Raw genomic sequence first — 26041 nt, forward strand, 5'->3', positions numbered from 1 at the left:
AACAGGTGTCTTCTGCTCCACACCATAGCTGTAGTCATGATCGTCCTTGTATCCTTCAGAGGAGGTCATGTGATTGGTGTAACACTTAAAAGGCATCATGACCATGCAGGACCGGAAGTAAGGTTGTTTGCCCCAAAGCTTGGCAGCATGGACACATCCCTTAAGGGGCCATTATATGTTATGGGCTATGTAGTGCAACAAAATTTTCTTTTCTTTTTCTTTCTTTTCTTTGGGACTTTTGTGAATATCGCGCTGTCAAAGAAAACAAAAGCAGCTAGCACATACAAGTGATCTGAACCTGTGAAAATTATAATATAAGGAGAAAGTGCAGCGCTAAAGAGAAAGTGATAACTTGACATTAATTCATGACATACAATGTAAATATATATCCCAAAAGTGTACATGGGTAAGGTTAATAAACATGGTTAGCAGATATTCTTAAATGACACACTTATTGAAAATTGAGTCCAAACAATATCCACTAAATGTGCATATAATTAACACAAACTGGTGTGGAGAAATAAGTCCATGAAACATCCGCTGAGGTGTATTTATATCTAACACCAAAAAGTGTGGATAGAACAATTGGACACAGATGGGTGTACACCCACTGTGTCAAATAGGCTTTGTATGGATGGTGATCCCAGGAGATGTGTTGCTGACACCACTGACACTGCCATATTTTATCTACATTCAGCGCTGTTTTTATCTTCTCAAATGTGAGTGTTTTACCTTCAATAAATAGGCTTTACAGCTTTTTTATACAGTATCACGCTATGTGCTCTCATATTTTTTCCATATATGCTTTGGATATTTGATTGGATTTGCTTGATCGTACATACTACCTATAAGTATCCTGGTTACCTTCAACACATCTCCTGGGATCACCATCCATACAAAGCCTATTTGACACAGTGGGTGTACACCCATCTGTGTCCAATTGTTCTGGTAAGCCCCCACTTTCTCATACGGTGGTGGACCTTCTATCAACACTATACTACCTATCCACACTTTTTGGTTTTAGATATAAATACACCTCAGCGGATGTTTCATGGACTTATTTCTCCACACCAGTTTGTGTTAATTATATGCACATTTAGTGGATATTGTTTGGACTCAATTTTCAATAAGTGTGTAATTTAAGAATACCTGCTAACCATGTTTATTAACCTTACCCATGTACACTTTTGGGATATATATTTACATTGTATGTCACAAATTAATGTCAAGTTATCACTTTCTCTTTAGCGCTGCACTTTCTCCTTAAATGTAGTGCAACGGTCTTGTGCACAATAGATTGTAAGTGCGAATTTAACATTTAATAAAATTGGCATTATGGTTTAGGCAGAAAAGCACTATGATGGCTTTCATTTTCTTTTTTTAAGCACTTTTTGAGGAATATAAAAGAGCATGATATGTATGTAGAAAACAAAGTAAAGTCATAGCATTACCTGAAAGGTAGGATATGTACCATTAGGTATCTTTATTTAATAAAAGGTTCTTATTCCTAAATGCTTGATTTGAAGTCAAGGAATGCATAGCACCAAGTCAGAATCAACTTAATGTTGAAATCAGACCAGTATAATATGCATGATTGATAGCTATGACCCACTGTGCATACTAATTAGTGCCTGAGGAAGTACACTCTTTATTGACCAAGACTGGTGGTTGCTGATTGAATGCTACACATCTTATTGCAATTATTGAGTAAGGCTGAATGTTTCACTTTCACTGGCTGAAAACCAGTAAATGTTACTTTTTAGACAAGTCTGTCCGGTAGAACACCACAGAAGAGACTTCATTATGTATAGGTTTGTTAGATGACAAAAAAGTGGATATATTGTCCTTGCACTTGGTGGGTTTAAGAATCCTTTTCTGGGTAGATCTCAACTGAAAGAAGCATGTAAAAAATTTACATATTATTTTGCAAGCAAGGCCTATGTGCACAATCAGTAAGGTTAGCAGAGTTTTCTTTTTTTTTAAATTAGTTGGCGGTGACAGGCCAAACATCTTTGCTTGATTTTCTTTTTTTAACTAAACTGTAATGTCCTAAAACAGAGTTTCAAGATTACAGTAACTGTGTCTTCAATAACATTTTTTTTACCTAAGCGCTGAAAAGTACCTATAAGAGCACCTGTCTCTCTCTTTGCCATGGTAGCCATAATTAAGATTAAGGCTATTGTGCCTCTCCAGTTGTATTATCCATTTGCCAAATGGATACATTTAAAATATACAAAATGAAAAGATTTTATATCATAATGGCCATGGCTAGGACAGTTGAAGATAGAAACTTGACTTTCAAGTTTTTATTCATCTCTTCTTTGAATGGGCCTAAAATGGATGATTTGAGTGGGGGAACAAGATTTTGAAGGTTTTGTTTTGCTTTGTTAATTCACACCAACAAAAATATAATAAATGTTTTAGGGAAATACACAACGTTAAGTATGATTGATGTAATGTTACAAATAGTTTGTTTCTATTTCACTCTTTTCTAAAATTCTTTTTATGTAACAGGGATTGCCTGGAGAAAATGGCATCCCAGGAAAACAAGGCAGTAAAGGGGAGAAGGTATTTTTTTATATATATTTTTTTCTGAACAGTAGTTTTTAGAAATGCAGTTTCTAACACATCTGTCTTAATTGATGTCCAGTGTTTTATGAGTCATTTCTTAAAAATAACTGCTTGCTATGTGATTTCCACATTCTTAAAAAAAATAATGAGGCATATATTTGCTGGGCACTGTATTACTAATCTATTACAAGGATAACAGTACATAATAATAATTAAGGGAATGTATGTATGGTACAAACAATGGTGAGCAAATTTATATACTGGATATAGCGCTGCAGCTTCAGCATTGATTTCTGCATACCGAAGGGCATTAGCACACATTCGCTAGCCTTTATAATTTGTTCCACATTGTTAATAAAGACCAGTGAATGGCTAGGAATAGGGACCCGTTTTAAGCCGGTGTAAGCCATGATCTGTAAGGTTTTACCATGTGGTATACCCCACCAGTGACCATGATGAACCATCAGGGCCTATTTAACATAGTGGGTGAGGTTGAAAAAAGACACAAGTCCATCAAGTCCAACCTATGTGTGTGATTATGTGTCAGTATTACGTTGTATATCCCTGTATGTTGCGGTCATTCAGGTGCTTATCTAATACTTTCTTGAAACTATCAATGCCCCCCCCGCTGAGACCACCACCTGTGGAAGGGAATTCCACATCCTTGCCGCTCTTACAGTAAAGAAACATCTACGTAGTTTAAGGTTAAACCTCTTTTCTTCTAACGAGTCTTATTAAACTCCCTTCTGTGAAAAAGTTTTATCCCTATTGTGGGGTCTCCACTTTAACGGTCTTATTAAACTCCCTTCTGTGAAAAAGTTTTATCCCTATTGTAGGTTCACCAGTATGGTATTTGTATATTGAAATCATATCCCCTCTCAAGCGTCTCTTCTCCAAAGAGAATAAGTTCAGTCCTCGCAACCTTTCCTCATAACTAATATCCTTCAGACCCTTTATTAGCTTTGTTGCTCTTCTTTGTACTCGCTCCATTCCAGTACATCCTTCCTGAGGACTGGTACCCAGAACTGGACAGCATACTCTAGGTGCGGCCAGACCAGAGTCTTGTAGAGTGGGAGAATTATCGTTTTATCTCTGGAGTTGATCCCCTTTTTAATACATGCCAATATTCTGTTTGCTTTGTTAGAAGCAGCTTGGCATTGCATGCCATTGCTGAGCCTATCATCTACTAGGACCCCCAGGTCCTTTTCCAACCTAGATTCCCCCAGAGGTTCTCCCCCCAGTGTATAGATTGCATTCATATTTTTGCCACCCAAATGCATTATTTTACATTTTTCTACATTGAACCTCATTTGCCATGTAGTTGCCCACCCCATTAATTTGTTCAGATCTTTTTTCAAGGTTTCCACATCCTGCGGAGAAGTTATTGCCCTACCTAGCTTAGTATCGTCCACAAATACAGAGATTGAACTGTTTACCCATCCTCCAGGTCGTTTATAAACAAATTAAATAGGATTGGTCCCAGCACAGAACCCTGGGGGACCCCATTACCCACCCTGACCATTCCAAGTACTCCCCATTAATCACCACCCTTTGAACTCGCCCTTGTAGCCAATCCATGTACTCACCCTATGGTCCATGCCAACGGACCTTATTTTGTACAGTAAACGTTTATGTGGAACTATTTATTTCCTTCTCAGGTTTCAGAATATAATCAGTAGCACTACACCCCCACAATAATAAAACAAAAGGGTGCAAAGGCTTAATGCATTACCAACAAAATTGTATCTAAAATCCAATGAGTGCATACAGTATCTCACAAAAGTGAGTACACCCCTCACATTTTTGTAAATATTTTTTTTTTATATCTTTTCATGTGACAACACTGAAGAAATTACATTTTGCTACAATGTAAAGTAGTGAGTGTACAGCTTGTATAACTGTGTAAATTTGCTGTCCCCTCAAAATAACTCAACACACAGCCAATAATGGCTGGCAACAAACGTGAGTACACCCCTAAGTGAAAATGTCTTAATTGGGCCCAAAGTGTCAATATTTTGTGTGGCCACCATTATTTTCCAGCACTGCCTTAACCCTCTCGGGCATGGAGTTCACCAGAACTTCACAGGTTGCCACTGGAGTCCTCTTCCACTCCTCCATGATGACATCACGGAGCTGGTGGATGTTAGAGACCTTGCACTCCTCCACCTTCCATTTGAGGATGCTCCACAGATGCTCAATAGGGTTTAGGTCTGGAGACATGCTTGGCCAGTCATCACCTTTACCCTCACCTTCTTTAGCAAGGCAGTGGTCATCTTGGAGGTGTGTTTAGGGTCATTATCATGTTAGAATACTGCCCTGCGGCCCAGTTTCTGATGGGAGGGGATCATGCTCTGCTTCACTATGTCACAGTACATATTGGCATTCATAGTTTCCCCAATGAACTGTAGCTCCCCAGTGCTGGCAGCACTGATGCAGCCCCAGACCATGACACTCCCCCCACCATGCTTGACTGTAAACAAGACACACTTGTCTTTGTACTCCTCATCCAGTTATCACCACACACGCTTGACACCATCTGAACCAAATAAGTTTATCTTGGTCTCATCAGAACACAGGACATGGTTCCCAGTAAGCCATGTCCTTAGTCTGCCTGTCTTCAGCAAACTGTTTGCAGGCTTTCTTGTTCATCATCTTTAGAAAAGGCTTTCTTCTAGAACGACAGCCATGCAGACCAATTTGATGCAGTGTGCAGCATATGGTTTGAGCACTGACAGGCGGACCCCCCCCACCCCTTCAACCTCTGCACCAATGCTGACACCACTCATACGTCTAGTTCCCAAAGACAACCTCTGGATATGATGCTGAGCATGTGCACTCAACCTCTTTGGTCAACCATGGCGATGCCTGTTCTGAGAGGAACTTGTCCTGTTAAACCACTGTATGGTCCTGGACACCGTGCAGCAGCTCAATTTCAGGGTCTTGGCAATCTTCTTATAGCCTAGGCCACCTTAATGTAAAGCGACAATTCTTTTTTTCAGATTCTCAGAGAGTTATTTGTCATGATGTGCCATGTTGAACTTCCAGTGACAAGTATAAGAGAGTGAGAGCAATAACACCAAATTTAACACACCTGCTCCCCATTCACACCTGAGACCTTGTAACACTAACATGTCACATGACATCGGGGAGGGAAAATGGTTAATTGGGCCCAATTTGGACATTTTCATTTAGGGGTGTACTCACTTTTGTTGCCAGCAGTTTAGACATTAATGGCTGTGTGTTATTTGGAGGAGACAGCAAATTTACACTGTTATACTGGCTGTACACTCACTACTTTACATTGTAGCAAAGTGTAATTTCTTCAGTGTTGTCACATGAAAAGATATAATAAAATATTTACAAAAATGTAAGGGGTGTACTCACTTTTGTGAGATACTGTACTCGCAACAGGCGAAAACAGCACTGTACATAGATATAACGAAGCTGCGCTATTAAATAATATTGAAATAGTGAATTCATCTCAATAATTAAAGTCCATAAGAGATCCAATAATGAACAGTGAAATTATTAAAGTGAGTATCCCGGTGAAAGTTCATCATAAGAATCCATGGGAACACACCAAACTGTGAATACACCTCCACCAAATAAAAGACTCACTTACCAGATGACAAGCAGTTGGAGCTTGTGGCTTATACCCAGCCAGTGCCTTTAACCTGATGGGAAGTCTGATGACAGCTCTTGGATATATCTCACTTCTGACTGGAAGATCCCAACACCATCCAAGAGCTCTCATATGGTCAGGGGGTTGTCTCACCTCTCAGCGGTCTATTTATTTTTAATTTGTGTGTAGCTCACTTTGAGTTGCTGCTCACTTTATCATTATACATTTTGGTTTGCTAGCACGGTAATTTTTCCTTTTTTTTGTGAGCACTGTACATAAACCCAGGTGGCAAGGTCATCCTTATTGGAGATGAAACTTACACCACCCTGACATCAATCAGACTCTTCTTCAGAGCAAAGCTAGTCTGTGTACTTTCTCTCCTTTTAAATAGAGCACCTATCTACAACCCCATCTATAGGGGGGAGGGACCAATTCACAACACTTTTGGAGGCCAATCCCCAGAACTCAAGTAAACATAAGTGCAAAGCGTGATATATTTAGTAACCAGTGAAGTGAGAATACAGTATATTAACTAGATGAAAAAAACATGCCCACCAGTTTTTCAGATTCTGAATAATATACCTCAAATACCTCAATAAAGAGTTTGACATGATTGGAGAGCAACACCTGTCTCACTAGCTGGGAAATAATCATCAAATCAAACTCAGTGGGCGATCGGCAGCAGTCTCCAGCACTCTCCAGTGACTTGAAGTGCATGCTGCCGGTCACTGGAATTCAAGCTGAGCCAGGAAACTGGAAACCACAAGTTTGGTCCCAGAAGTGCATCAGTGATCTCTTTCCCCACTCCAAGAAGAATATTCTCACTAAGTTCCCCTTATCAATAGAGCACAAGAGCAGAGAAGAAGTGGCCTGAAGAAACCTGCAAGGGTGCACTTTCATGTAAAAGGAAATAACAGTACATAATAAATGCTGTACATAAATCAATGAAGAATAGAAACAAAGAGGTAGCAAAATATTTAGGATAAATTAATTGTGCACATGTATAAATTCAGATAAATACATGATTTTATATACATATGCACACATATACTGTATAAACAGACAACAAATTATTATAAAAAATAACTCTGCCCAAACAATGGGTCCAAAAAAGTTCCTCAATTGCAGACCCTTCTGTGTTTCCCAGTAGCATCAGCATCTCTTGTGATCACTTTGATCTCAAATACTCTCAACCCATCAGGGTCTTTGTTGTGTACCTCCTGAAAATGATAGGGGACTGAATGTTTGGCATCGCTCTTCAAGATATTTCTCTTATGTTTTCCAAAACATACCCTAGTGGTACATGACATCCGGCCCATATATAAGAGGCCACAAAGGCACAGCAGGCCGTAAACAACATATTGTGACCCACAATTGAAGACTTGTTGGAATGTGTGTACTCTCCCATCTGCACAAGTGACTGCTTTTTTGTTTCTATCCTTGACCCCTATAATCAGCGCTCTCATGCTGTATGTAATTTACATATTTCTAAATGTATTTATTTTTTGTTTGTGGTACAGTATGTACTATTTTTTCTTATTTTGTGAGAGTGCCTCCTTGCAGTGGTTTCCTCTTTCCTGCTACTTCTTTGTCCTTGTGCTTCAATGTTGTGTGTGTGTGTGGGGGGGGGCGACGACTTGTGAGTATATCTGTATTCTTCATGTAACAGGGGAAGGGATCACAGATGCACTTCCAGAACTGAACTTTTGGTTTCTGGTTTCCTGGCTCAGCTTGCATTCCAGTGATCAGCAGCGTGCGCCCCATGCCACTGGAGAGCACTGGAGACTGCCACAGATCACCCACAGAGTTTGATGTGATTATTAATTCTGGCCAATAAGAGAAGTGTTGCTCTCAAAGAATGGCAAACTCTTCTATTTTAAGGTATATTATTCAGGATCTAAAACACTGGTGACCATGTTATTTCTTCTATTTAACCACTTCAGCCCGGAAGATTTGCCCCCTTGATGACCAGGCCATTTTTTTGCGATTGGGCACTGCGTCGTTTTAACTGACAATTTGGTGGGCATGCGACTTTGTACAGAAACAAAATTGATGTCTTTTTTTACCACAAATAGAGCTTTCTTTTGGTGGTAAATGATCACCTCTGTGATTTTTGTTTGTTTGCACTATAAACAAAAAAAGAGCGACAATTTTGAAAAAAAAAAAATAAATAAATATTTTTTACTTTTTGCTATAATAAATATCCCCAATGTTTTTTTTTTTAAAAAAACAAATTTCTTCCTCAGTTTAGGCCAATATGTATACTTCTACATATTTTTGGTAAAAAAAATCTCAATAAGGGTATATTGATTGGTTTACACAAAAGTTATAGCGTCTACAAAATAGGGGCTATATTTATGGCATTTTTATTATAATTTTATTTTTTTACTAGTAATGGTGGTGATCTGCGATTTTTATCAGGACTGCGACATTTTGGGGTACAGATCGGACACTTTTGATACTTTTTTGGGACCATTGACATTTATACAGCGATCAGTGCTATAAAAATGCACTGATTACTGAATAACTGACACTGGCAGGGAAGGGGTTAACAGTAGGGGGCAATCAAGGGGTTAACTGTGTGTCCTAGGGAGTGATTCTAACTGTGGGGGGATGAGACTGCCTGGGTGAGGAGACCGATCGTTGTTCATACTTAGTATGAACAACTGCTCACTCTCCTCTCCCCTGACAGCATGGAGATCTGTCTGTTTACATTGACAGATCTCCGTTCTGTCTCTGTGTGGAGCGATTGCGGGTGCCACTAGGGGGCGCTCGCACCCCCCCGGTCTGAAAGCGAGCCGACGTAAAGCTACAACAGCTCGCTCAGGGGAGCCAACCTACTGCAGTATAACTGATCGGGAAGTGGTTAATATATTCACATTCTCACTGATGGGAAATGTATTTCTAGTATGTATTAACAATAAGAGGGTGTGCTATCACTATCAGCTTGCTGCTTTTATTTTGCCTTTGGCTTTTGTTTATGGTCTTGAAGAGTGCTGGATTTCTGAGGGGCATGAAATATGCATTATTGAGAACTAAATTGGTTACAGTTTACACTTGCTATATTTGCTTGAGCTCTGGAGGCTGGCCTCTGTGAGTGCATTGGTCCCTCCCCACTCTATAGGAAGGGGCTGTAAATGGGTGCTATATTTAAGAGGAGAAGAGGTACACAGACTAAAGCTGGTCATGCATTTTACAATTTTCTTGTTCACTAGGTGGACATCTGGAACCTGTGACTTAGTTACATAGTAGGTGAGGTTGAAAAAAGACACAAGTCCATCAAGTCCAACCTATGTGTGTGATTATGTGTCAGTATTACATTGTATATCCCTGTATGTTGCGGTCATTCAGGTGATTATCTAATAGTTTCTTGAAGCTATCAATGCTCCCCGCTGAGACCACTGCCTGTGGAAGGGAATTCCACATCCTTGCCGCTCTTATAGGGCGTACACACGGTCGGACTTTGTTCGGACATTCCGACAACAAAATCCTAGGATTTTTTCCGACGGATGTTGGCTCAAACTTGTTTTGTCTACACACGGTCGCACAAAGTTGTCGGAAAATCCGATTGTTCTAAACGCGGTGACGTAAAACACGTACGTCGGGACTTTAAACGGGGCAGTGGCCAATAGCTTTCATCTCTTTATTTATTCTGAGCATGCGTGGCACTTTGTCCGTCGGATTTGTGTACACACGATCGGAATTTCCGACAACGGATTTTGTTGTCGGAAAATTTTATCTCCTGCTGTCCAACTTTGTGCGTCGGAAAATCCGATGGAAAATGTCCGATGGAGCCCACACACGGTCGGAATTTCCGACAACACGCTCCGATCGGACATTTTCCATTGGAAAATCCGACCGTGTGTACGGGGCATTACAGTAAAGAACCCTCTACGTAGTTTAAGGTTAAACCTCTTTTCTTCTAATTGTAATGAGTGGCCACGAGTCTTATTAAACTCTCTTCTGCGAAAAAGTTTTATCCCTGTTGTGGGGTCACCAGTAAAGTATTTGTAAATTGAAATCATATCCCCTCTCAAGCGTCTCTTCTCCAGAGAGAATAAGTTCAGTGCTCGCAACCTTTCCTCATAACTAAGATCCTCCAGACCCTTTATTAGCTTTGTTGCCCTTCTTTGTACTCGCTCCATTTCCAGTACATCCTTCCTGAGGACTGGTGCCCAGAACTGGACAGCATACTCCAGGTGTGGCTAGAGTGGGAGAATTATCGTTTTATCTCTTGCGTTAATCCCCCTTTTAATGCATGCCAATATTCTGTTTGCTTTATTAGCAGAAGCTTGGCATTGCATGCCATTGCTGAGCCTATCATCTACTAGGACCCCCGGGTCCTTTTCCATCCTAGATTTCCCCAGAGGTTCTCCCCCCAGTGTATAGATTGCATTCATATTTTTGCCACCCAAATGCATTATTTTACATTTTTCTACATTGAACCTCATTTGCCATGTGGTCGCCCACCCCATTAATTTGTTCAGGTCTTTTTGCAAGGTTTCCACATCCTGCGGAGAAGTTATTGCCCTGCTTAGCTTAGTATCATCTGCAAATACAGAGATTGAAATGTTTATCCCATCCTCCAGGTCATTTATAAACAAATTAAATAGGATTGGTCCCAGCACAGAACCCTGGGGAACCCCACTACCCACCCCTGACCATTCTGAGTACTCCCCATTTATCACCACCCTCTGAACTCGCCCTTGTAGCCAGTTTTCAATCCATGTACTCACCATATGGTCCGTGCCAACGGACCTTATTTTGTACAGTAAACGTTTATGGGGAACTGTGTCAAATGCTTTTGCAAAATCCAGATACACCACGTCTATGGGCCTTCCTTTATCTAGATGGCAACTCACCTCCTCATAGAAGGTTAATAGATTGGTTTGGCAAGAACGATTCTTCATGAATCCATGCTGATTACTGCTAATGATATCGTTCTTATTACTAAAATCTTGTATATAGTCCCTTATCATCCCCTCCAAGAATTTACATACTATTGATGTTAGGCTAACTGGTCTGTAATTCCCAGGGATGTATTTTGGGCCCTTTTTAAATATTGGTGCTACATTGGCTTTTCTCCAATCAGCTGGTACCATTCCAGTCAATAGACTGTCTGTAAAAATTAGGAACAACGGTCTGGCAATCACTTGACTGAGTTCCCTAAGTACCCTCGGATGCAAGCCATCTAGTCCCGGTGATTTATTAATGTTAAGTTTCTCAAGTCTAATTTTAATTCTGTCCTCTGTTAACCATGGAGGTGCTTCCTGTGTTGTGTCATGAGGATAAACACTGCAGTTTTGGTTACTGAAGCCCCCCGATTCACTTGTGAAGACTGAGGAGAAGAATAAATTCAATACCTTCGCCATCTCCCCATCCTTTGTAACCAGATGTCCTTCCTCATTCTTTATGGGGCCAATATGGTCTGTCCTCCCTTTTTTACTGTTTACATACTTAAAGAATTTCTTGGGGTTTTTTTTTGCTCTCCTCTGCTATGTGTCTTTCATGTTCTATCTTAGCCGTCCTAATTGCACCCTTACATTTCTTGTTGCATTCTTTATAAAGTCTGAAAGCTGAGGATGATCCCTCAACCTTGTATTTTTTGAAGGCCTTCTCCTTTGCTTTTATATGCATTTTTACATTGGAGTTAAGCCATCCAGGATTTTTGTTCGCTCTTTTAAATTTATTACCCAATGGGATACATTGGCTAATGCTCTTATTTAATATGCTCTTAAAGCAAACCCATCTCTCCTCTGTATTCTTTGTTCCTAATATTTTATCCCAATTTATGCCTTTTAGCAAGGTTTGTAGTTTTAGGGAAGTTGGCTCTTTTGAAATTCAGTGTCTTTGTGTTCCCTTCATGTTTCCTATTTGTGTGATTTATACTGAAACTAATTGACCTGTGATCGCTGTTACCTAAATTGCCCCGTATTTCCACATCCGTGATCAGGTCTGTATTGTTGGTAATCAGTAGATCCAGTAATGTTTTATTTCTAGTTGGTGCGTCTACCATCTGACCCATAAAATTGTCCTGCAGGACATTAAGGAACTGGCGAGCCTTAAATGAATGCGCCCCAGTGACCTGTCCCAGATGATTGCCTAGAGGGAGGGGGGAGAGGTGATCTTCCTTCCGGCTCCAAGGGTGTGCCAGAAGGAAGTGTTAGCTGGAACCCTCTGAAAAGAGGGTATCCGCCCCCCCCCCCCCCCAAAAAAAAATGACATGCCAAATGTGGCATGTCAGGGGGTCACCTTCTCTTAAAGCGGACGTTCCATTTTTGGGTGTAGTTTTTAGCTGTAAAAATGTTCTAATTCTGGAAAAAGCTGAAAAATGCAGCTATTTGGTTGATATCAGCGTTTTTGAGCCATAAGTTTTTGTGGTAGTATAATTTTGTTAAAAACAGCTAAAAACCGCAACAGCTAAAAAACGCTGAAAATTGCTGAAAAACGCTACTGCAAAAACTCTATAAAACTTATTCTACAGCTACAGTTTTCTACAGTTACAGCCCAACAAACCCTAAACACACAGCACTGAAAAAACCCTACCATATGGAGCAAAGTACTGAAATATGATAAAGTGGGTTTGTATGTCATAGAAATCTTAAAGATAAACAAGCAGACCATAGTCGGGTCTCCCATCGATTGCATAGAAGCAATCGATAAATAATGTGCAGACTGCATCTACCTCTTACCTCTACCAATGCCAATGAGCATGTCCCTCTAATGCCGCGTACACACGACCGGACTTTCCGGCAGAAAAGGTCAGACGGCATCATTCCGTCGGACATTCCAATCGTGTGTGGGCTTCATCTGACTTTTCCTTTCTAAAATTTTGACAGACCTAGAAATATAACATGTTTCAAATCTTTCCGACGTAATCAGTTCCTATCGGGAAAACCACTCGTCTGTATGCTATTCCACTGACCAAAAATGACGCAAGGGCAGCGATTGGCTACTGGCTATTGAACTTCCTTTTTCTAGTCCCGTCATACATCATCGTGTTCCAAACGATCGGACTTTGGTGTGATCGTGTGTATGCAAATCCGTTTCAGTGGAACTCTGTCAGAACTCCGTCGGAAAGACCGTTGGAGTCTATTCTGATGGAAAGTTTGGTCGTGTGTACACGGCATTACTGTATAATGGTTCAAACGCAGTGTTGTGTTATGCCGTGTACACACGAGCAGACTTTCGACGGACTGAACTCCGAAGGACTATTTTACGGACTCCCGACGGAGTTCCGACAGAGTTTCGACACAACGGACTACCTACACACGATCACACCAAAGTCCGACTGATTCGAACGTGATGACGTACGACAGGACTAGAATAAGGAAGTTCATAGCCAGTAGCCAATAGCTGCCCTTGCGTCGTTGTTCTAGCTGTGACTAGCATACAGACGAATGGATTTTTCGTCCGGACTCGAGTCCATCGGAAAGATTTGAAACATGTTCTATTTCTAAAGTCCGTCTGATTTTTCGACAGCAAAAGTCCGATGAAGCCCACACACGATCGAATTGTCCGGCGGATTCGTTCAGTCGGACCTTTGCTGTTGAAAAGTCCGCTCGTGTGTACACGGCATAATACTTCATAAAGAAACCTATAGAGTAGCATACGCTTGCAAAGCTCTTCAAATATTGAGTTAACCAATAAAGGGTATAACTTAAACTTCAAGTTTACAGGTCAAAGGAAACCTGTGCTGAAGTCAGCACACCTAATTAGCATGTTTCTGTCAGGTCAGTAAGCCAGGAAATTCTGAAGTCATTACAGCAGCATTACAGCCAGGCAACTAGCATACTTAGTTTAGAAGATTTTAGCAACTAAATATAGCTCAGGTTTTTTTTTTAACCTCCTACATTTTCCTATAAATGTTTCAAGGTGCCTGTGAAAATTTTCTTTGGTGATTCAAGCAACTGAGAATACATGTACTTACCATGTAAATCCCTCAAGTTAGTGGGTATGCAAAATTTATGGCTGCATTATATATTTAACTACTTCAATATTGGGCACTTTCACCCCCTTCCTGCCCAGGAAATTTTTATAATTTTTTTTGAGACAGATAGAGCTTCCTTTTGGTGGTATTTAGTCACCACTGGGTTTTTATATTTTGCTAAAAAAGCAAAAAAAGACAGAAACATTTGAAAAAAAAGGGTTTTCTTAGTTTCTATTATAAAATTTTGCAAATAAGTCATTTTTCTTCTTCTTCACTGATGGGCACTGATGAGGCTGCACTGATAAGAAGGCACTAATGGGCACTGATGGGCAGTGATAAGCACTGATGCGGCTGCACTGATCATCAGGACACTAATGATCAATACCCTGATTACTAGTTTAAGCAGTGTGCTGACAGGCTTGCTGGCTATCAGTGCTCCTTTCATCATACAGACACAGCATGTGAGGAAAGGACTACAGATAACTGGCAAGTCTGTTTACATGTGATCAGCCATGATTGGAAACAGCTAAAGGGCCACTGGTATTGGCCATTTACCCCAATCTGTTGTCAGCCATGTCTGAAGGACACAACGGTCACAGAACGTGCCTGATGCGTGCCTCAGGGAGCATTCAGGGGGCGGGGTTCTGGGAGGATGTTTATGGATTCCATCCCAGAACTATAGTGCTGTAGCTGTCATTTGGCTGTAGCACAGTACTGAAGTGGTTTAGGCATAAGTGCCGCCAAAATAATAATGAAAAAAAACTGAAAAATTAGCACAAAGGACATAAATTGCCAGGCCAATCAATAGGTTGTGTCTGTTGTGATAATACCTTTTATTTTAGTTGAAATCCTCCTCTATATTATGCTGCCCACCCTAGCCACCATAATCTTCCAGTGTGGCGGAGTTAATATAATTAAAGATCTGCCATGGGTTCTCATCAAGGGAGCCCAACTATACCCACCCTTTATAGCCAGCTACTCCATTCATAGAAGCAGTACTGTACTACAGCTTCTATGATGGAAACATGAATAGAGGGGGTGGACCTATCAATTACCTGCCCAATCTCCACTCCTAGACCCTGTTTTATTTAAAGAAGCTGTGGTATGTTTTCTATGAATTGAGCAGATGGTCTTAAAGGGCAGTCATAGTCAGACTCTTCTGTTACAGCTCCTTAGTTGTATTAACCTCTACTGCCATAGAAGATTACAGCATTGGGGGTGGGGGCCTAGACAGAGGAGTATTTCAACTAAAATAAGAGGCCTCAGCACAGGGGACACATCCTACTAACTGTAGGCTAAAGTGTTTGTAAAGGCTGAAGGTTTTCTACCTTCTTGGCAGGTGGGAGAGGCCAGGAGCCCGGCGGGGGACCCAAGAAGAGGAGGATTGAGGCTACTCTTTGCAAAACCACTGCACAGAGCAGGTAAATATAACATATTTGCTATTTTTTTTTTACAAAAACAGGTCTTTCCTTTGAGGTCTGGAAGTATGTATAAGAACAATAAATGTTTGGAGCTGGGGCATCCTGTGGAGATTGCTCTGATGTCAAGAAAGAAGCTGCAGGAGAGGGGGATGGAAGATTGTTCTTAACCACTTTGCATAGTTACCAATTAAATCATGGGCATTATTAATTCATGCTCTGCCACCACTGTGCTATGACAGTATAGTGAAAAGATGAAAGGGGTTGTTTTCTATTAACCATGCCAAACTTCTGTTCTACTGCTCCTTGCTCCATCATAAACCTGGAACCACTGTGGAGACATTCAAGATGGCCAGGGAGGGGGTTTAGAGGAGCGTGAGAACATTCCTTTGCTGGAGATGAACTTGAAAGTACTCTTAGAACAGTTTTTACTAGTGGTAAGGGAGATATCAGAGGCCTAATAGACCCCTTTTATCCTTATAAAAAGTACTTGTCTGTACAATTACCTAGGGAGCTCAAAAGGCCAGGCACCCAGAGCTTACTCATGAAAGTATTATACATTGAGCTGCACATGCTCGGCTGTAGGTGTCAAATGGATAACCACTGTTACAAAGAACATTTTCTTGTTCTACTGGTGTAGATAAGCTTGTATTAGAAGGCTGTATTTATACTGATGGTGTGAAAAATATGTGACCAATAACTTTAAAGGGATCAGCTGCCTCTTTCCAACTTTCACCTATAAGCGTAACCCTACAGTGCCTAATGGGAAACAGGGACCTGACTAGATCAGAAAAAAATTGTCATAGTTGGAAATCATTCCCCAATGGTTCTGTTGCCTAAAATAACAAACACAAGAGCGTACAAAAATCTGATATAGCTGTGCATGGCAGCCAATCAGCTTCTAACTTCAGCTTGTTCAATTAAACTTTGACAAAAAAAAGGGCTGAATGGTTTCTATGCAAAGCTGCACCAGTTTTAGTAAATCAACCTTATTATGTGCGGTATACTGCACACCCAAGGGTATAACCAAAGCGATTATTTGTTTTAAAGGGAGAATCTGGTGGAATCATGGGGCCTCATGGACATCCTGGCCCTAAAGGAGATCCAGGACCACCTGGATTTGGTTTACCAGGAGAACCGGCAAGTATATGTTTACTTTTTTAATAACATGAAATGTAATTTCGATCTCTAGATTAAGATTGATGCTATTACACAAACATCCCTTTCTTTGCCGTGGGTTTCCAATTTATAGGAATTCATATACTGCATAGGTGATCCTAAATAATAACCCATTATTAGAATGTAACTGTTAGGCCCTGTACACAAGGTCGGACATTGATCGGACATTCCGACAACAAAATCCATGGATTTTTTCCGACGGATGTTGGCTCAAACTGGTCTTGCATACATGCGGTCACACAAAGTTGTCAGAAAATCAGATCGTAAAACACGTACGTCGGAACTATAAACGGGGCAGTAGCCAATAGCTTTCGTCTCTTAATTTATTCTGAGCATGCGTGGCACTTTGTGCGTTGGATTTGTGTACACACAATCGGAATTTCCGACAATGGATTTTGTTGTCGGAAAATTTTATAGCAAGCTCTCAAACTTTGTGTGTCGGAAATTCCGATGGAAAATGTGTGATGGAGTCCACACACGGTCGGAATTTCCGACAACAAGGTCCTATCACACATTTTCCGTCGGAAAATCCGATCGTGTGTACAGGGCATTAGATCCTATTCTTTTTTACTATAGGTGAATAAGCTGTTAAAGGCTTAGAATGCCTCTCAGTCCTTTTGGCTGCACATCATATTAAACATTTTGACCACTAAAAGCTCAAATGCCTGTAAAAGCAGCTTTTTTTGAGCTGCAGTGTGCATGAGCCCTAATTGTAACATAATGAAGTATTACAATTGTGAATATTGTTACATACAAAAATTTATGTATTTTTTACATTAGTAGAAAAAAGAATTTAGTCAACCATAAAGTAGTACACACCACTTTACTGAGTGGAGGACACTAACATATCTTAGACCGGGGATCAGCAACCTGTAGATCGCAATCTACTAGTAGATCATGGACAGGTGACTGGTAGATCGCAGTCTGGGCTTGCTGACATGCCATTCCAGAGCATCAAACAGAGTGCAATGCAGAGGGACTACTTGTAAGGTCAGAGCTGTAGTAGGTGAGAAGGCAATATGGACCTCCTCACCACCTGATTTAAACTCATTATTGCCGTGCAATGCACACAATTGCAGTGCAGTAGTACGGCAATTAGAGGTTTAAATCAGGTGTGAAGGGGCGACACTGTGCCCAGTGATCTTTGATTTCTCCCATGTTGTTTAGATAGATCTACACCTCTTTAAGGTTGCCTACCCTTGTCTTAGACTTTTTATTAAAACTAGTGCATGTTTACTGATTAGGCCTCAGACCAACAGATGGGTCCAAATGAGGAAAACTCAGCAGGTGTTGTTTAGCTGGCATGGCTCTACTAAAGCATCCACCAGCTATGGAGGATGACAAACTCTTGGGGTTACATAGTTAGATAGTTTATAAGTTTAAAAAAGGGCACAGGTCCGTACAGTTCAACCTATGGGGGAGATTAAAACCGGTGCACACAGAATCTGGTGTAGCTGTACATATTTACCAGTCAGCTCCTACCTACAGCTTGTTCAATTAGGTTTTGACAATAAAACCTCCAGATTCTGTTTCAATAATTTTTATTGTTTTGCAAAAGAATCAAGAGAAAACAATGTATACATTGTACAACGATTTACACAAAGTCGTACAAACAATTATTTTTTGACTTGGCTGTCAAGATAACAGAAAACTAGGAGCTGTTATAATCGTAATAGGTGCAAATATATGTTAGCCATAAACTTGTGTTTCACTCCCCCAGGAACCCCAATGGGAACTCTTTTGTTACCCTGGGGAGGAATATCTTATATGTATACTATATAACATATATTTGACACTGTTCAAAAGTATTACTATCAGCTTGTTAGTACATCAATTTTTTTTCTGCTTCTATAATTTTTATTAAAACCTCCAGATTCTATGTGCATTTGAGTAAATTTCCCCCTATGTGTGTGTATGTATGTGTGATTTTCTTATTCTCTAACGATTCTCAAAGCCCTGTGAATTCTGTATCCTGAGGAAGACATCTAAAAGTTTTTTGAAGTTGCCAACACTCTCAGCTAGTACCACTCCTTGGGGGAGGAAGTTCTACATTTTTACTGCTCTAACAGTAAAGAACCCTTCCATAATCTAAAGTTTAACCTCCTTTCCGCTAATCTCAAATCGTGACAAGTGCTCTTCGGTGGCCATAGAATAAATATTTTATTACAATTACTGAAGTCACCTTTGATATATTTGTACAATGTAATCATATCCCTCTTAAACACTTATTCTAGAGTAAATAACTGTAATCTGTGTAATTGATCCTCATTCCTGAGGATTGGAGACCAAAGCTGAACTTCATATTCAAGATGAGGCCAAACCAGTGTTTATCTCGTGATAAATCCCCTTTTGGGGTGTTGGTTAAAGGTTTGTGCACCTGCCTATGAGCAGTGTTTTAACTTTCTGCAAGGGAGCGTGTATTCTAATGCCGCGTACACACGATCGCACATGTTGGCTCAAACTTGTCTTGCATACACGCGGTCACACAAATCTTGTCGGAAATTCTGATCTCCAAGAACAGTGACGTGCAACAAGTATGAAGAGCCGAGAAAAATGAAGTTCAATAGCCAGTGCGGCTCTTCTGCTTGATTCCGAGCATGCGTGGAACTTTGTGCATCAGAATTGTGTACACACGATCAGAATTTACAACAACAGATCCAGATCTCAATTTTGTTTGTTGGAAATTCAGATGGAAAATATCTGATGGAGCCTACACACGGTCGGAATTTCCAACAACAAGCTCCCATGGAACATTTTCCGTCGGAAAATCCAACTGTGTGTACGCAGCAAAAGTGTGGAACAGAAAAAAAAAAAACAAAAGAAATCAAATAAGAAGTTGGATTTTGAGAATGTTCTTTACTTGTGACAAATATAAAGAGAACTTAGGTTCACAGTCTTTAAAGCTCTGATACAAAAATGTATTTCCATAGCAGACTAACCCATGCAGCAATGCTATTCATAAATGTCACTTCAGCATTTTTACATAATTCTTTCATGGAGGAAGAATCAGTGCAATGGCCGAGAATGAGACAAAGGGGTTGTTTTAAAAAAGCAATAGAGGCTGTCCACCTAGCAAAATTAATATTGGCTTTGCAATGTGACAAATAGTATTTTATGACGAGTTCTTATCTAGAAGAGCCAAAAAAATTATGAAACAATTATCCCTTTCTAAGTCTTTGTGCATACTCCCTAGCCCCTTCCCAACGACCGTACGCACATATGCGGCCTCGGCTTTAAGGAGTTATACCGAGATGATGCATGCAGCTGCATGCACCATCCGGGTACTGTTTTTTAGAGCGGGCAGTTGGCTCTTCAGGGATAGGCTAAAAGCTGCTCAGCTGTTGTCCCGGAGGAGTAGGAGGGGACGTCCTACCCCCTCCCACTGCCTTCTGCCACTCTTCCCGGGCCTCCCATCCATCGGGAGGCCCAAGCCATGATCCGGCACATCTGCCGGATAGAGTGAGACTGGAAGGAAGCTGTCTCTTTTGTGTAAATACGGAAGCGACGTTACAATGTCACTTATGGTTTACTCGGCTGTCAATGGCATTGGTTTAAAAAAAAAATACAGTATTCAGAATCACCATTTTTGGTGATCTGAATACTTTTAAGTGCAAAGGAGGGGTCTGGTGTCTTATAGACCCCCAATCGCTCCATAAAGAGTACCTGTCACCACCTATTACTGTCACAAGGACTTGTGACAGCAATAAAAGTGATCACTTTTTTTTTTAAGTGACAATGTAAAAAAATTAAAGTAAATAAAATATATAAGAATTTTTTTCTTTTAAAGCGCCCCATCCCCGTGAGCTCGAGCAGCAAAGAAAACACATACGTAAGTCGCACCCACATATGTAAACGGTGTTCAAATCACACATGTGAGGTATCGCCACGATCATCAGAGCAAGAGAAATAGTTCTAGCACTAGACCTCCTCTGTAACCCTAACCTGGTAACTATTTTTTTTTTTTAAGCGCCGCCTATGGAGAATTTTAGGTACTGTAGTTTGTTGCGATTCCACGAGTGTGTGCAATTTCAAATCATGACATGTTAGGTATATATTTACTCGATGTAACATCATCTTTCACATTATACAAAAAAATTGGGCTGACTTTACTGTTTAGTATTTTTTTTAATTCATGAAAGTGTCTTTTTTCCTAAAAAATTGTGTTTGAAAGACCGCTGCACAAATACAGTGTGACATAGAATATTGCAAAGATCGCCCTTTTTTTCTCTAGATTCTCTGCTAATATATGTATATACTGTGTATATATATATATATATCTATATATATAGATATCTATATATATATCTATATATATAGATATATATATATAGATATCTATATATATATATCTATATATATCGATATCTATATATATATAGATATATATAGATATAGATATAGATATATATAGATATATATCTATATCTATATATATAATGTTTGGGGGTTCTAAGTAACTTTCTAGCAAAAATAATGGATTTTAACTTGTAAGCAACAAATGTCAGAAATAGGCTTAGGCATTAAAGGGTTAAGAAACAATAAATCCAAATCCTGCTGTTCACTTTTAACACAGGCTGACAAATGGGTTCCTCTGCAGATTATGTAGTCATGTGAACTACTTAGTCAGTTTTTTACAGAATTTCAAGTCATTTGTTACAGCTCCTATTTAGGAATGTTATTATTATGGGGGACTTCAACTATTCTGATACTGATATGGCAGATGGAACTGGACACTCAAATAGGAACTTTCATTTCTTAAATGTATTGCAGGACAATTTTATTGAACAAATGGTGGGCACCCAATCTGCAAATAATGCTTTGTTGGATATTTTAATTCAAACAACACAGAGCTGATTTCAGATGTGGAATTTGGGCAACACATATAAACACACAAAAGTTAAACCTGGGTGGCTACATTCTTGAGTAAAAAAAAAACAAAAATGGGAAAAAATTGCTTTTAAAGAATACAAGACAGAAGGGTCACCATCAGCATTTCAGAACAACAAAGGAATGCAATAAGAATTGCAAGATCACAGTCAGAGAAGCTAAAATACATTAAGAGAATATATATTGCCACAAAAAAAAACTCTTCAAATATATCAATAGTAAAATGGTAAGGCAGAACATATAAGCCTCTATAAGCGATGTACCGGGAGAATTGATAACAAGTGACAGGGAGAATACAGATGTGTAAAATACATTCTTCTTTTTAGTTTATTTAAAAGCAAAGTTTATTTAAAAGAAAAGGAGGAATGTAACAAATAAAATAGACATGCTAATAATACTTTATTGAATGTACCTCTGTCGCTAACAAAAAATCATGTTAAAAAAAAAATTAGAAAAAACTTAATGTTAATAAATCACCAGGCTTACACCCAACAGTCCTCAAAGATCTTAGCAATGTTATAGCAAAGCCATTGTTCCTGATTTTTAAAATCGGTGTCATTAGTAGGAACTGGTATGGATTTATGAAGGGCTGCTCTTGTCCGACCAAACTTTTAACATTCTATGAGGAAGTGAGCAGTGATTGGATAGAGAAATGCCCATGGAAATAGTTTACCCTGATTTTGTTAAACCATTTGATACAGTACCCAAAAAACATTTTAGAAAGTAGACACCCCAAGGAAATTGCTGAGAGGCATGTTGAGCCCATTGAATATTTTAATTAATTGTCACAAGTAATTGAAAAATGAAAAAAAAAATTAGAAAAAGTTGTCACTAAATGATATGTTGCTCACAAATGCCATGGTTATATGTGGAATTACACCCCAAAATACATTCTGCTGCTTCTCCTGAGTATGAGGATACCTCATGTGTGAGACTTTTTGGGAGCCTAGCCGCGTACAGGACCCCGAAAACCAAGCACCACCTTTAGGATTTCTAAGGGTGTAAATTTTTGATTTCATACCTATCACAGTTTCGAAGGCCATAAAATGCCAAGATAGCACCCCCCCCCCCCAAATTTTGGAAAGTAGACACCCCAAGCTATTTGCTGATAGGCATGTTGAGTCCATGGAATATTTTATATTTTGCCACAAGTTGTGGGAAAATGACAATTTTTTTTGTGCACAAAGTTGTCACTAAATGATCTATATGCCATGGGCATATGTGAAATTACACCCCAAAATACATTCTGCTGCTTCTCCTGAGTACAGGGATACCACAGGTGTTAGACTTTTTGGGAGCCTAGCTGTGTACAGGACCCCAAAAACCAAGCACCGCCTTCAAGCTTTCTAAGGGCGTAAAATGGTGATTTCACTTCCTCACTACCTATCACAGTTTCGGAGGCCATGAAATGAAAAGATAGCACAAAACCCCCTCAAATGACCCCATTTTGGAAATAAGACGCTTCAAGCTATTTGTTGAGAGGCATATTGAGTCCATGGAATATTTGATATTTTGCCACAAGTTTTGGGAAAATTACAATTTTTTTTTTTTTTACACAACATTGTCACTAAATGATATATTGTTCAAACATGGCATGGTTATATGTGGAATTGCACCTCAAAATACATTCTGCTTCTTCTCCTGAGTACAGGGATACCACATGTGTGTAACTTTTTGGCAGTCTAACCGCGTACAGGACCCCGAAAACCAATCACCGCCTTCAGGATTTATAAAGGCGTAAAATTGTGATTTTACTCCTCACTACCTATTACAGTTATGGAGGCCCTGAAAGAGATGATTGGAGCCATTCTGGTCTCTAATCAGCTCTATGGTCAGCTAGTGGAACCACCGACTGCATTCTTGGGTTCCCTGTTGGGGCAGGAGAGCCCGAGAAAACCATGGAAGACGGAGGGAGGGGGGAACGTTCCCTCCCACTGCTTATAAAAGCAGTCTAGAGGCTAATTAGCCACTGGGATTGCTTTTACATGAAAGCTGACCGCTGGCTGAAAAGAATGATACCAAGATAATACCTAAACCTGCAGGCATCATTCTCAAAATCCAGCGACATACCATACGTTGCTGGTCCTTGTTGGGCATACATTGTAATGTTCCTTTTTTCATGAAAAAAGAACATTTTTTTCTCAAAAAAGAGACTGATCGTGGGTATGCCCACCATTAGAATACCGCCCTTCATCCACCCACTTCTAATGATGGGCATTTATGCATAATTTTTTTTTTAACTGTGGTGGTGAAATCACCTCCTTCAGCACTGGTGTCGCTGATTTACATATCGTGGGAGCAAACGCTGTTGCTGTAAAGATAAATCAGTGCTGCAGCTGAATGGTATACCTGCTAAGCAAATGATGGTTAACAATAAAACAAAGTAACATTACAGTATAACAGTAAGACTTACCATACCTGCAAAGCAAATACAATAAAACATAGTAAAAAAAACATTTTTAACGCAATCTGTGCCTAAAAAATAAATGCCGAAGCATGGGGGCAATCCACCCCTAATGTTAGGAGCAAATCGCTCCTCCGCCCCTGCCCCAATGCTTCAGCATATATGCTCTTTTTTTTTAACTGTGGTGGTGAAATCACCTCTGACAGTGCTGGAGTCACGGCTTTACATATCGTGGGAGCAAATGCTGTTGCTGTCAAGATAAATAAACCTCGCTGCAGCTGAATGGCGTACCTGAAAACAAAAAAATGGTTAACAATAAAACAAAGTAAACAGTAAAGTATAAAAGAATTACATACCTGAAAAGCAAACATGATAAAACATAGTAACAATAAAACATTGCATTGTAGAATACAATAAAAAAGAGCAGAACAATAGAAAGAGAATAGAGAATGTTACTGCAGTGCTGGTTTGACTACGACCAGGGTGTACTAGGCCGCTGGTGCTTGCCAGTTCACCAGAAGGATGAGCAGCACTAGTACTTGCTCTCTGCTCCATACGAGAGCCCTGCGGTTCTTGCACGTCAACAACAGCAGAAGAACGGGGTCTGGTATGCCTGACTCCATCGTCAGAGCTATCTGTCAGGGTGCCACTGCTGTCTACAGGATCGTATTCTGAGCCTGAATCTGACAGATGAGTGACTTCCTCTTCACTATCTGTCATGCTCAGAAACTTGTAGGCCTCTTCACTAGTGTACCTTCAATTTGATATTTTGGTCTCTAAATTTACTGGTACACTAGTGAGACTCAGAGGTAAAAAAAAGCTCCTGACTGTCAGTGACTGATTCAAACACTACCAAAAAAACTGTTAGCATTCGCAGGGATCAGGCCTGACTCTGCGAATGCTGTAGTTATGTGTGTTGTGTTTTGTAAGTGATCGATTAATACTGCACTTGGGTGGGCTGGGCTGGGCAGAGGGGCTAAACGCAGGTGCTAGCAGGTATCTGGGATGATTCCACTAACACTGCGTTTTTGGGAACCCTAAACTGCTGGGGACGCTAGTATAGATCTGATCAGATCAGATATTGATCCGTTCAGACACTATACCACTAAGGGAGGTGTATAGTGTGTACATGGGTGTTAGTGCTACTGGCACTAATCTGGTGCTGCCTGGGGTGACACAGACCCTGACTGACGCTAAAACCTAACTTATAACAACCACAGGGTGATCAGGGGGTTAAACCTTTATTTAGGTAAAATACGGCAGGTGCCCTGACGCTATAAAAAATAAACCTGCGTCACCCATGACACTTATACAGTGATCACTGGTGACAGGGGGTGAAAGGGTCAGGGGTTAAAACCTTTATTAGGTGATATATGGGGGTACCTGAGGCTATAAAAACCTGACGGTGAAACTAGCTGGCTAACTAGCATCACCAGTGACACAAATACGATGATCGATTAGTGACACTGGTGACAGGGGATGAAAGGGTTAACTGGGAGGTGATCAAGGGGTTAAAACTAGGTGGGCTTAGGGGGGGTAACCTAGACCTAACGGGGGCTACTACTAACTGTCCTAACACTTATTTCAGTCACAAATGACACCAATGCAGTGATCAGTGAAAAATCTTAAAACTGCAATTGGTGACACAGTGACAGGGAGTGAAAGGGTTAACTGGGGGGGCGATCAGGGGTGATCCGGGGGGGGGCAAGTGTACCTATGTGTACTGGCCTTAGTGTACTGTTGGTGCAACTCACAGTTAGATGTCCTCTCTCTCACTGGAATCGACAAGACCCCACGAGGAGAGATGATATCACTTCCTCCTGTCTGTGTTTACACTTACACAGGCAGGGGAAGCTTTTCATTCGTTAGGAGCGATCACCAGGTCCAGACCATAAATCATTGGTCTGGCCCTGGGGACTGATCTCTCCCATAACGAACCTGACCGCCGTGGGTACCGGGGGGGGCGCGATTGCATCCCCCGCCCATGGGGAGGGCAGGACATACAGGTACGCCCATTTGCCCACCAGTGC

General features: G+C 40.4%; 1 protein-coding gene across 3 annotated transcripts in view; it reads left to right on the forward strand.

Annotated features, from left to right (window-relative positions):
* COL19A1 (collagen type XIX alpha 1 chain) overlaps window positions 1-26041 on the forward strand; it is a 1371841-nt gene that overhangs the window by 966290 nt on the left and 379510 nt on the right. For all 3 annotated transcript variants that reach the window (XM_073626739.1, XM_073626741.1, XM_073626740.1), the window contains exons 25-26: window positions 2515-2568; window positions 16592-16681. In XM_073626739.1, the coding sequence (XP_073482840.1) occupies window positions 2515-2568; window positions 16592-16681 (144 nt within the window). The remainder of the gene's footprint in view (window positions 1-2514; window positions 2569-16591; window positions 16682-26041) is intronic.

Source organism: Aquarana catesbeiana, linkage group LG04, assembly GCF_042186555.1.
Source record: "Aquarana catesbeiana isolate 2022-GZ linkage group LG04, ASM4218655v1, whole genome shotgun sequence".
In the NCBI taxonomy this organism is placed as follows: Eukaryota; Metazoa; Chordata; class Amphibia; order Anura; family Ranidae; genus Aquarana; species Aquarana catesbeiana.